We start from the raw sequence: 12,537 nt of genomic DNA on the forward strand, positions 1-12,537 counted from the left end.
GGAGGGGAGAGAAGGGTTCCACTTTTTTATTCTTTCTTTTGTTCCCGAACAAGAATCAATTTTTTTTTTTTATTCTACTCCAAATCTGTTCTCGGGAACAAAAATTTTACCAAACGCGATTATGTTCTCAAACTAATCCCGGGAACAAAAATTAGAATCAGCCACTATTTGGATGGTTACCAAACAATGCCTAAGTCTCCGACACAACAACACTAGGATCTCTAGTTACGTAGGAAGTAAGGTATCTCCCATACTTCACTTGATACTCGGCCCTAATAAGTTAGAGGCAACTCTTCATGTATAATTCTCATATGATTAATCAAATTAAAATGGAAATTCAATGTTGCGTGAGTTAAGGATATGGGAGTATTCACGCTAATTGAGGACCGTTGGTCCCCAACTCGATATTACTTCTAAACCCGTCATCTTTATCTCCCAATCTGGTGTTGAATATTATGTCCACATATGCTAGCCGAGTATGTGTGTCATTGTAAGCAGATAAAAGAGACGAAATAAACAAATGCTTGTCCCTCCATAACAACCTAAGAGATCTTTTTATATATTTTCCCCTCTTTTGCACTATATGTCTCTTCTTCACGGACACATTCCTCTCTCGGCTTCTCATAAAGTCAAAGTCCATCTTGATCGAATCCTTCCATCTTTTGTTGCCAATTCATGTACACCAAATTTCACTTAATTTTGCATGCAAATATATCTAAGCCTTATCTCGAAGGTCGAAGTATATTCATCCAGATTCATTCATCTTTAGTCGACCATATGGGGGGTAATCCGGCGTTCCCCGGTGTGCCGGAATGGAGATAAATTGGTAACTGCAAGCAACAACTTAGTAACCAACATTATCAATCAGGAGTGGGGTGCAGAATTGAAACTCTTCCTGAAGATGGCCAGTCATAGTGCCCACGTTTGCATGCATGACGGTCCATCATAATATCATGTGGGGTCATGTGGCTTGGATGTGATGCATGACTTAAATAATATGTGAATATAAATTATGATCATTGTACTTTTGTTATGGGGTTGGGTTAATCCTTAATTTTTCTATGCGATAAAGAATTAAATATGGTGGCCAAAATTTAAGTGTCAACTTCATCTATTTTATGGGCAGTTCCGAACTCCTTCCATCAAGCTGCTTTTACTGCACCATCTTTCGATAATCGAGAGAATGTCTGAGGGCCTGAATATGTGGTTGAGTCTCGATGTGTGTCATTCAATCTTTTTCTTTAGAATGGAGAGTCCTTTGTTCTGTCGTATTCCCCACTTTAATAGCAAATTATAGCATGAACACCGATAGCTTATCCGTCATAGAGAAACCCACATTGACAACTAGAGGCGGTCGGATGGAGTGGACATCTATGTGAATCGAAAAGGATGGTGAAGTACGCAGAATTCTTTTTTCCTCTCTACATGTCCTCTCAAGAATATTAGCGGTGTGTAATGGGAACCGTCTGAACTGATAACTGCCTGAACTAGATTGGACCAGCTGGTTCTAGGTGGTTCACAAGAGTGCTAGTCTAGTTCCTGATTCCATGAAATTGGAAACGGTGATGGGTGATCCAATTTCTGTTTTTAGGGTGGGATTTGGACCAACTGAACTACCCGGACTGGATCAATTTTTTATTCCTTTGAGAATGCTTTTCTTGATTCTGTATCCTCCTTTTCAACCCTTTCATTTTTTTTTTTAAGAAAGAAAAGAAGTGAACTGTTTTTCTAAGTCTTCTCTACAAAGTCTCTCTCTCTCTCTCTCTCTCTCTCTCTCTCTCTCTCTCTTTTGTAAAATTTTTATAAAAATTTATAAAATTCTCTCTCTTTTAGAAAATTTAAAAAAATTTTAAAAATTTTAGAAAATTAATTAATTTTAATTTAAAAATAAATTTATCTATCTCTCTTTTTTGTATCAATCCATAGTCTCCTCACATCAATTCATACATAGTCTCAATTAGTGACCTCTATGCTATATACTAGTATCCTTTTGCAGATTCATGTGAACTGTCATTTTTCTAGTCCTGCATTTCTCTTCTAGTAGCTTTGTTCTGTTTATCTCTTTCGTTGAGTAGTTCTCCATTTTCATTATCTGCTGATAATGGCACTACCAAACGACCCAGCAAGCCACTCTCCATTGTCCTCTGGACCAACCCCCAACGGAACCCCTTCGACCTCTCCGAAGGCAAGCTCTCGGTCAACAGGGTCCCCATCCTCACCGAAGTCCCTAGCAACGTCCCACTGAGTCACTAACCCACTTTTCCTTCATGCGTCGCTCCTCCATGCGCCCGTCCCTGCTCCCGCCGGGCGTCGAGAACGTCCGTGACATCGGTCTCTTCGGCAACGTCCCAATCATCTCCACCCTCCACCTCTCCCTCCGGTGGTTTGCCTCCCACCCCAAACCTCCCGTGACCATCCTTTCTGACTTCTCACCCTCGACTTGGCCAACAAGCACTGTCCATCGTTTTTGTTGGACAGTCCGGGAATCGGACCAGAGCTGTCGCTCCAATCCAATTCTCGGTTCCAGAAATGGGGAAGCGGATCGGACCAGAACCGATCAGCCTAGAGAATATCCCACTCTTGATTTCTCTGCAATTTTTTTATTCCACGTGTGAAATGGGCTCTAGCCATTCTTTCTTCCCTACTTTTCTTCTGGCCGAGAATTACTTGCCACTTTAAGCGTGATCTGCAGCTTTAATACTGGAAAGTTTTGGCCGGTTAATCCTCCTTGATGTCCTTGCCTTGTTCTTTGAATTAGCATGTGCTCACTCGACCGTAGATTGAAGGAATCATAACATGAAAATTCCTCGTTTGTCATCGATGTAATTGCAGTTGCCCTTTATGTAAATGCGGTAGTAACATAATGTATCTAGCACAATGGATTGCCGGACTAATTCTATGATGGCACTTGTCTTTTTCTTTTTGGTACTACTTAATTTGATTGCTTCTGCATCTCACATATTCTCTTCTTCCAGGGCAGGTATCATCTCGGATTTTCTTGGGCATTAAAATTCCACCACTTGAAGGCAAAGAAGAAATGCATCCTCCCATTGAGAAATGCAACGTCGGTGTGCATAGAAATGCAGAAGATGCAAATACTGGTGCGTCTGATCTGTTGACTGCGCCCACAAAAACTAATTCTGGTGGATCTAGTTCATTGACCGCATCAATTGGAAACTACTATGATGTGTTCTTGAACTTTAGAGGTGTAGATACTCAAAAGGGTTTCACTGATCACCTCTACAATGGGCTTCTCGATGCTGGAATTCATACTTTTAGAGACAATAATGAGATTCGGCAAGGAGAGATGATCGGCCCAGATCTTTTGACAGCCATCAAGAATAGTAAGATCCTAATCCCGATTCTCTCTGTAAATTATGGTTCAAGCAATTGGTGCATGGACGAGCTTGTTCAAATAATGGAGTGCAAGAAAAGTGACAGCGGGCATATAGTGTTGCCGATATTCTACAAAGTGGAACCAGCTCACGTGCGACATCAAATCGGGAGTTTTGGGGATGCATTTCATAAGCGCGAGAGGCGTTTCGACACAACAATTTTCGATAAATGGAAGCAAGCACTCGTTGAAGTTAGTTCCTTGAAAGGATGGGACGCTAATGGGTAAAATCTTTCACGAAAGCATTATGTACCTTCTTTTAATTTGTAGGGGTGTTTCCTGAATCTGATTCCTACTCGCTTATTTTTCGTTTTTATTGGTTAGCAGCAAGATTTTTATAGTAGTAACACATGGCGATGCATAAGTTCCATAAATTATCTTTTTCAGTTTCTTAATAAGATGATATTGACCAATCTAATATAGATTTCATTGTTATGATTACAATCGCTTGAATAATATAAGATTTTTCAAATGAATTTTTGCTCTTATATCCAAAGATTTTGTTAGATTGTGCCTTTTTTTTCCCATGTTTACAGTGTAAGCTACATCAATCTTCATTACAAACTTTTCTATTTACAAATTTATGTGAGATTGTAATTCAACTAAGCAAGTCAAAAAAGAGATGGTTGAGGAAAAAGTATTAACTTTGTAATACGTTTGCTCAAATAATTTTCAATGCATTTTCCTATATCAAAGCGATGTTCTCTTTTTTTTTTTTTTTTTTTGCGAAAATTTATCCTTCTACTTCCCAATAAAATCAATACATATAATATAGACACCAAAAGGAAAGTAAAGTACACGTTATCAACTCTTGATGCAATGGAAATTGATAAGAACATGAATTTAGAATCAAAATTCACAACACGAGTAGAAACTTGCAAGCATGTAAAATTGGGCAAATAAGGAGAAATCCCCTAATTGTATTCAAGTAGTTCACAATAAAGCACTTTGAACGACTTTCGGGATTGGTATATAAGACTTAAATTCCTCTTGCATCAAAAGTTGCAACTTGTTTGTTAATTGGTGGCTGAGCTCTCATACCATGTTGCCTAATTGAATTTTTCTTATCCAAACGCTCTAAAAAGTTTTCAAAGCCATGTCCATGTCATCCATAATATCTTCAACAACAAGAAGTTTGAAATATGATTTCAATCCATAGTATGCTAATATATGAAGGTGGACAAAAATGATTGTTAAAGTATTAGGATTTATCCCTAGACTTATTTACTACTGTGCTCTCATTAGATAAACAATATAAAATTATATTTACGATGTATTTGAACTCCTGTTACACTTGATAGGTATGAAGGAGAATTGGTAAAATCGATTGTCCGGAAAGTGTTAAGCGAGTTGAAAAAAAAGTTTGAGTTGAATATTCCTGAGAATTTGGTTGGAATTAATAGTCATGTGGAGAAGATTATAAAATTTGTAGATAAAAGTCCTTGTGACACCCTATTTGTTGGCATCCATGGAATGGGAGGCATTGGCAAGACAACTCTTGCTAAAACCATCTACAACAAGCTCTTAAATAAATTTGAGTATCATAGCTTCATTGCTGATATTAGGGAGTCATGGGAGCGCTTTGGCATTCATTGCTTACAAAATCAGTTAATCGTTGATATATTGAAGCAAGACAATCAAGCTCGTAATAAGGATGAAGGGATTAAGATCCTCTCATTAATGCTTAAAGGTAAGAAAGTCCTCATTCTTCTTGATGATGTAGATGATTATGATCAGCTGAAAGCTTTGGCTGGAAATCATCATTGGTTTTCTTCAGGAAGTAGGATCATTATTACCACCAGAAACAAGAGTATTCTTGACAATGCTCGGGTGAACTACAACTATGAACATGAGGAATTGGATAAGGATAAATCTTTGATTCTATTTAGTAGACATGCATTTCGAAAGGACTCGCCTCCAAGTGAATATGAAGACCTCGCTTATGATGTTGTGTCCACCACTGGAGGGCTTCCCTTATCTCTTGAGGTTCTAGGTTCATATTTGTGCGGACAACAGCCAATGCTATGGAGGGATACGATAAAAAAGTTAAGAAAAGTCCCTCATAAGAAAGTGCAAGAAAAGTTAAGGATAAGTTATGAAGCATTGGATTATAGACAAGAACAGATATTTTTGGATATTGCTTGCTTTTTCATTGGGACCAGCAAAAGAATTGCATCCTACATGTGGGACGCTTGTGACTTTTTCCAGAGGAAGGAATTGAAGTATTGAAGTTTATGTCATTAATAAAAGTTGGAGATAATCATGAGCTCAGAATGCATGATCAATTGAGAGATCTTGGCAGGGAAATTGTCCATGAGGAAAATGAGCAGGGACCTCAATACCGTAGTAGGTTATGGGACTCGAGGGAAGTCCGGGAAGTGCTTAAGGCAAATGAGGTATGCGTTTCTCTCTTTTGCCCTCTCAATCCATGTTCTAGTGTCAGATTGATATTGGTCTTGTACTTAGTGCTTGCTCTAGTGAGCAGAGAACTGTCTACTATTATTGCCCTTATGTCGTTTCATTGACATGATTAGAAAGTATGAGGTTGCTCTCTCTTATTTGAGATTTTTCTTGAACAAGCGTGCATTCAGAAGTTGCTTCCAAGTACGAGCTATTTTCAAATTTATTAGATACTTGATAGAGGTATTCTATATTGACAAAATCCTTAACTTCTAAAATTTATTCAATTACATCCTTGACACATGCAATAATAACTTTGACTATGCTACTTTTTGTAAACCATAACTTCCTTAGGATATATAAATCATAAAATTCTACTCTCTAGGTGTTAGAATTGATATAGTAGGAGCAATCATGCCCACATTTCTCATGAAATTTCAATCATTATAATGTATTTGAGAATGGAAGGGATATTTATTTTATGTAATATTAAGTTAGTAATTCCTTTTACCAAAATTCACATAATAAGGACTGATTCAAAACTTACCGAAAATATAATTAATAGAATATGAACATAATGTATGCAGATATATATGACATTAAGCGTATTTGATGCAATGACTATTGAAAAGAGAAATGTCTTATTTATTTCATATAAAAAGTCCCAAAGGTAATTACTTTAAAATTCTATTTTGTATGTAATTATGTGATTGTATTGTATGTGTGAAATTAATCATAGTTTTGACTCTTAATATTCTTGATCCATCATTTGTTTGACTCGGAGTTGTTGCTCAAAAACTAGCACATATTTCCATTTTCAACGTGCAACCTATATATAATCTCAAGAGCTGATTTCTATGTTATCATATTAAAGCCAATGTTCATTTGTTATGTCTTCGTATTACATCATAAAATAAACTGAACTAACTAAAAGAAAAATGAATATGCTGTATATTTAAGTCTAGATAACTTTGGTATTGATGGCTTTACAAACTAAAAAGGTACGTCATTGGTCGTAATTATTTCATAATTCTTGCTGGGTTCATTTTTCTTCTTCATTCATGGCACTGTCATTACTCCAAGTTAAAGCGGCTGAGACAACTGATACAAATATTCTTGTAAGTTGATTCCTACATCCGATCAATATTAGAAGTTATCGTCATGTATGTCATCGAAAACAGTCAATCTCGATATTCGTCATGTGAAGTGCAAAGCATGGACAAGAGCATTGGCACGACTTACAAAATAAACAAAAACAAAAGACATTTAAAGCATAATTAGAACACATTTATAACTCATTCCTCGGACATTATTAGTGAGTGAACTGCCAAGTGAAAATAGTGCAGCCTTTTGCACCCTTGACAATAATAACACAACCTAAAATATCCTAAAAGGAAGCCCAAGCAAGTGTCACGGGCCGATCGATCAACTCTCGATCAGTCCAAAGCGGACAATATCACACAGTGGGGCCTGGTTGTTACACAAGCATGTAAACTGATAATAACACCACCTTTCGAACTTCCCAGGGAAAAGCTCAGCCCTTCTTCACTCGCGATACAAAAATGGCATCTATTACAAATTCTACCTATTCTCCTCTCACCTTAAATAGACACACGACACCTACATGGCTCATTGGGCTGACATGCACAAAAACAATTTTAATTATACGGCTTTTTTTTTTTACAAAATGCTAAAAATTTGATAACAAAGATTATACACTAATTTTGTTGGCAAAGATTATAAATGAAAAAGCAACGTCGTTCTTCTGTGCTGGTTGATGTGGCTCGCTGTGTACGTCAACACAGTGACCCATGTAGGATATTAGTGGCAATTTAATGAATGTAATTTACAATAGATGTCGGTTTTTCTCCCGGCTAAAAGGTTGGGCTTTGTTCCATGTCAACATGTCCCCGATACATTAGGCTTTTTTTTTTTTTTTTGGGACATTTGAAAGATTGTGTTACTTTTGTCTCAAGTACAAATGGTTTGGCTTTTTTTTTTGGGGGGATTTGACCATGAGTGTTACTCAATTTTGACGACAGATAGATTTCTTCATATTTTGAGAGGGAATTTTCTCATGGAAATGACTAATCTGAGTATGTTTACTTCTCTTGGAGGTTGCTTACTTTTTTTATAATTACTCTTCTCATGGTTTTCTTTTAGGTATAAGATCTCCACTGATTATGTCATTCTCCTCTGAGTTTCCATGAAATCTTAAGAAACATTGTAAATACAATAAGAAATTTTCTGGTTTGAATAAACTGACATGGATCTGGAAATCCATGAATTGTTGGTGCTCCTTAACTTCTTATGCATAAGTGATTTTTCTTGGTGAAAGCTTGTTGCACATTTGGTTCGCAGGAATAACTATCATGTTTTTAATTCATTAAAATTGAAGCAATTTTCATTCCTTTGATTCAAAAGTAGATTTGAAATAGCTATTCTCTCAAAATCAGGACTAGCTATTCCTGGGGGCCAAGGAGTTACTCGCTATTTCATGTAGCCAAGAATAAGTTCAATTTTTAAAATTCCGAAAATACTATACATTTTTAATAATTAGTTATATACAAATTAATCAAAGTTAATAAATTAGGACTGTTTATTATATTCATTATAATTGTTTTAGGACAATTATACTTATTATACTTGAATAATTCAATTTCTGATCAATTTATAATATAGCCAATTGTGATCTGCAACTAAATAATAATTTATGCTAGTATGATAAGTTATAGAGAGCATAGATATAATTAATGTCATTATCTCAGTTGCTTATAATTAGAGATTAATTATTGATAATAATTCAAGTTACTATTAATAAAAAAAATTACATATGATATTAAAGTAACTACTATCACAAGCTTAGTTACGTACAATTAGTCATTACTCCATTGGAAAAAGCAAAAATGAGTATAAGTTATATTTTTATTAATTGTAAGTAACACAGCTGAGTAATATACACGAAATTTAAACACAAGAAAATACGGAAAAGAAAAGATGGACTTCATAAGGATAAATTTTTTTATATTAAGAGAACTTTTTACCCAATTGTCACAATAATCACAATAACTTTCAATTTTGCGCATTGTGATTTAATTAAATTCCATGCATTGCATGTGCGTCCTAACTAGTATAGCAACAAAGCTACATTACAAGAAAAAAAAGAGGATTTACAAGTTGTGAAGTTTTACCCTATAGGTAGATCAAAGGGTAATAGTACGTTTATAATGGGTATAAGAAACTGTAAACTATTATACATGATAAAATAAAACTAGAGAATATCATAATTCTTTTAAGATCAAAGTACTTATGGCCAAATTTCAAAGTCAGAATTGACATCTTTCACTTTGTTAGCTTTTATAAATACCGTTTATCTGCCAAAAAAGGATTTGCTAGTCTCTTGAAGAGATCGATGCATAATAATAGCAATATGAACAAATGATATTAGATGACTTAAGTTGGATATAAATAGTATTAATGGATGTTGATTCCTACTAATAGGGAACAGAAAAGATTGAGGCCATTTGTCTTAGCTGTGGTGAAACCATTGACCAAGGTGACAATATCCTTAAGGGAAAACAATTCAAGAAGTTAAGGAATTTAAGGTTCCTCGACGCAAGTGGAGCACATTTTAGTGGAGATTTTGAGAACTGCACTAAGAAGTTAAAATGGTTTCGATGGCACAATTGTCCCTTGACTTTTGAAGCAAAAGAATTTAATGTAAAGGAATTGGTTGTACTTGAGTTGTCGAGAAGCAAGATTTCTAGCAAATGGCAGGGATGGAATTTTGTGAAGGTAAGATGGTTAAACAAGTCGTTTCTTTCTTTTTTCGTATTGCTTTCCGTTGAATCAAAATTACTTTTGGCTAACCCCTCCACAATTATTACATTTTTTATCAGACGGGGACAAAAGCTCAAGTTTCTCGACCTAACACATTGTCAATTTTTGGAAGGAACTTTCTTCCTTTCAGCTTTTAAGAACTTAGAGGTTCTTATCCTCAAAGGTTGTCGAAGTCTGAAGCAACTTGATTCTTCTATTGGAAACATGAAGACTCTAGCACGCTTGAACTTGTCGGGATGTATTAGTCTCGAGGAGTTGCCGGCAGAAATGACTAAATTAGAAGCACTAGAGCTACTTCTCCTAAGAAATTGAGGTCACATTTCTTCCCTACCGGACAACATAGGGGCTATGCAAAATCTAGAAACTTTGGATATTTTTGGGACTGGAATAAAGAAATTACCCAATGATATTAGAAGGCTGAGAAAGCTCAAAAAATTAGAAGTTTTAAAGTGCTGGGAGCTTCAATGGCTGCCGGAGCTTCCTTCCAGCTTAACATATTTGAGTGTCACCTGTCAAAGTTTCAAGATGACTTCACTTTCGCACTTAACCAATCTCAAGCAACTACACCTTCTCAACTACAAAATTCTCAAGTGCATCTTGGAGCTCCCATCAACACTACTAGAGTTTTCAGAATGTTCCCAACGATCTCTAAACACTCCCTTCAAGTTAGATTTGTTAGAAATCTTGTTTTGCGAATCAATGGACACACTGGATGTTTCGCAATTGAACCATCTGAAGACATTATCTGCCCAAGGTTGTTGTAATATACGTGAATTTTCTCATCTTGACAAATTGAAATATTTGGAAAGCATGACCATCAAAGGGTCAATTGAAAGGTTTCCAAAATCCAAAGGCATGAGAAAACTAGAAATTGAGAATTGCAACAGCTTAATTGAAATTCAAGGCCTCGATAGGTTAGAGTACTTGGAAGAGCTGTGCATCTCTAAGTGCACTTTAATTGAAAGGTTGGACCTTCCAAAATCGAAGGACATGAAAAAATTACATGTTCAACGTTGTCAAAGCTTAGTCGAAATTCATGACCTCGATAAGTTGCAGCTCTTGGAAGAATTATGTGTCCTCGAGTGTGCTTCAATTGAAAGGTTAGACCTTCCGAAGTTTGGGGGTCTAAAGATATTACATGTAGAAAATTGCAAACACTCAGTGGAAATTCAAGGCATTGATAAGTTGGACTTCTTGGCAAAGATATCTATCGTTGAGTGCACTTCACTTGAAAGGTTGGACCTTTCAAAACCCAAGGGTCTGAAAATATTGAATGTTCAAAATTGCCAAAACTTAGTTGAAATTCAAGGCCTCAATTGGCTGGAATTCCTAGAAGAGCTCTATTTCGTCAAGTGTGCTTTAATTGAAAGATTGGACCTTCCAAAATCTAAGTGCATGAAGAAATTAAGTGCTCAATTTTGCCAAAACTTAATCGAAATTCAAGGCCTTGATAAGCTAGAGTTGTTAGAGAAGTTATCTATTGTCAGGTGCACTTCAATTGAAAGGTTGGACCTTTCAAAATCCGGGAGTTTGAAGATATTGCATGTTCAATATTGCAAAAACTTAATCGAAATTGAACATCTCCATATTTTAGGGTCCGTGAAGGAGTTACTTTTCTTTGAGTGTTCTTCAATTAAAAGGCTAGACCTTCCAAAATCTGAGGATCTGAAGGTACTAGATGCTAAAAATTGCAAAAACCTAGTTGAAATTCGAGGTCTCCAATGGTTGAAGTCATTGGAAAAGCTTAATATCTCGCGCACTTCAATTAAAAAGCTGGATCTTTCAAAATCCAAGGGTCTAAAGATGTTAATTGCTCAAAATTGCAACAACTTAGTCGAAATTCTAGGTCTCGATGGGTTGGAATGTTTGACTAAAGTTAAATTGGAAGGCTCGACCATCCAAATACCCAAAGGTCTGAAGATATTTGGACGAGATAACTAGGATGGGATGAGTCGGAATAATTGAGATGATCCACATTTCCTAATAAAGGTAAATAAAGTAGGAAGCTCCCTCTTTCTCTTTTGAGATTTACTGCCCAATTTTCATTTGTGTTTCTTGTTTGCATTTTCTTTTAAGATTTGTTACCTTTTTATTAGTATATCATGGTTGGCAGTTTTATAATTATCTTATTTGATTTCTAGGAATCCAGAGGAGATGTTCCTAGAAGTTAATGTGTGCTTTGGCATGATATTTTTGCACATCATGCTAGTATCGGAAGTAAATCAAAAAGTCTTCTAAGTGAATCATTTGTCATTAGTCTTCGGGTAAGATTCTTCATCCGATGCAAAAAAATAAAGATTCTCCACGTCTGATTGATTCTGCAATTCTGGAATTACTGAAAAAAAAACCTAATGTATAAGGGCACCTGATAACATGCCGAAGGTAATTGTATAGATTGAGAAATGCAAAATAAATGATTCTCCACTCTCCCAGCTTCGTCTCCGCATATCCCGGCAACGCTTCCCGCGGTTTGTCCGTCCACTAGAGACCCGCCAACGTTGATCTTCAGCCAACCCCTTCTCGATGGGTTTCACATCTCGGGTAAGAGTTCCTGCTGCTGTGTTCGTTTTTGCCTTCTATAATTCCATCTCTCAAAGTTCTTTTGTGCAGCCATGGTCGCTTCCACTATGCTACTCTAACCTGGTTTTTGATGGCGCAAGATGAAATGGTTCCAAGCCTTCCAAATGTTCCAGAGAACCCCTACTACCAAATCTGGTGAAGGTGAGTTTGCATTTGAGTTTTCTCATTGTAGAGTCCTCTTCTCCATGCGACTGATCTCCTTGCCTGTGATTCTGATATCTAATTTTGGGTGATTCCAGACCTCACGAGTCCAGTCGCATCATCGAAAAATATGCTCAACTGTTTCTTGGGTCTTTTGGCAAAGGGGGCAGATGGGTTTAGGT

General features: G+C 36.3%; 1 protein-coding gene and 1 long non-coding RNA gene across 2 annotated transcripts in view; both read left to right on the forward strand.

The window, feature by feature from the left end:
- The window catches only part of LOC120291751 (disease resistance protein RUN1-like), a 32,746-nt gene extending 27,123 nt beyond the window's left edge, over window positions 1-5,623 (forward strand). Inside the window, exons 4-6 of the mRNA XM_039309476.1 lie at window positions 2,076-2,185; window positions 2,976-3,618; window positions 4,696-5,623. Coding sequence (XP_039165410.1) covers window positions 2,076-2,185; window positions 2,976-3,618; window positions 4,696-5,623 — 1,681 coding nt within the window. The remainder of the gene's footprint in view (window positions 1-2,075; window positions 2,186-2,975; window positions 3,619-4,695) is intronic.
- A 6,425-nt stretch (window positions 5,624-12,048) lies between these two features.
- On the forward strand, window positions 12,049-12,537 carry LOC120291339. The gene is made up of 3 exons (XR_005549339.1): window positions 12,049-12,175; window positions 12,245-12,355; window positions 12,454-12,537. It is a non-coding gene; the product is annotated as an uncharacterized LOC120291339 (long non-coding RNA).

This window comes from Eucalyptus grandis, chromosome 3 (assembly GCF_016545825.1).
Source record: "Eucalyptus grandis isolate ANBG69807.140 chromosome 3, ASM1654582v1, whole genome shotgun sequence".
NCBI lineage: Eukaryota > Viridiplantae > Streptophyta > Magnoliopsida > Myrtales > Myrtaceae > Eucalyptus > Eucalyptus grandis.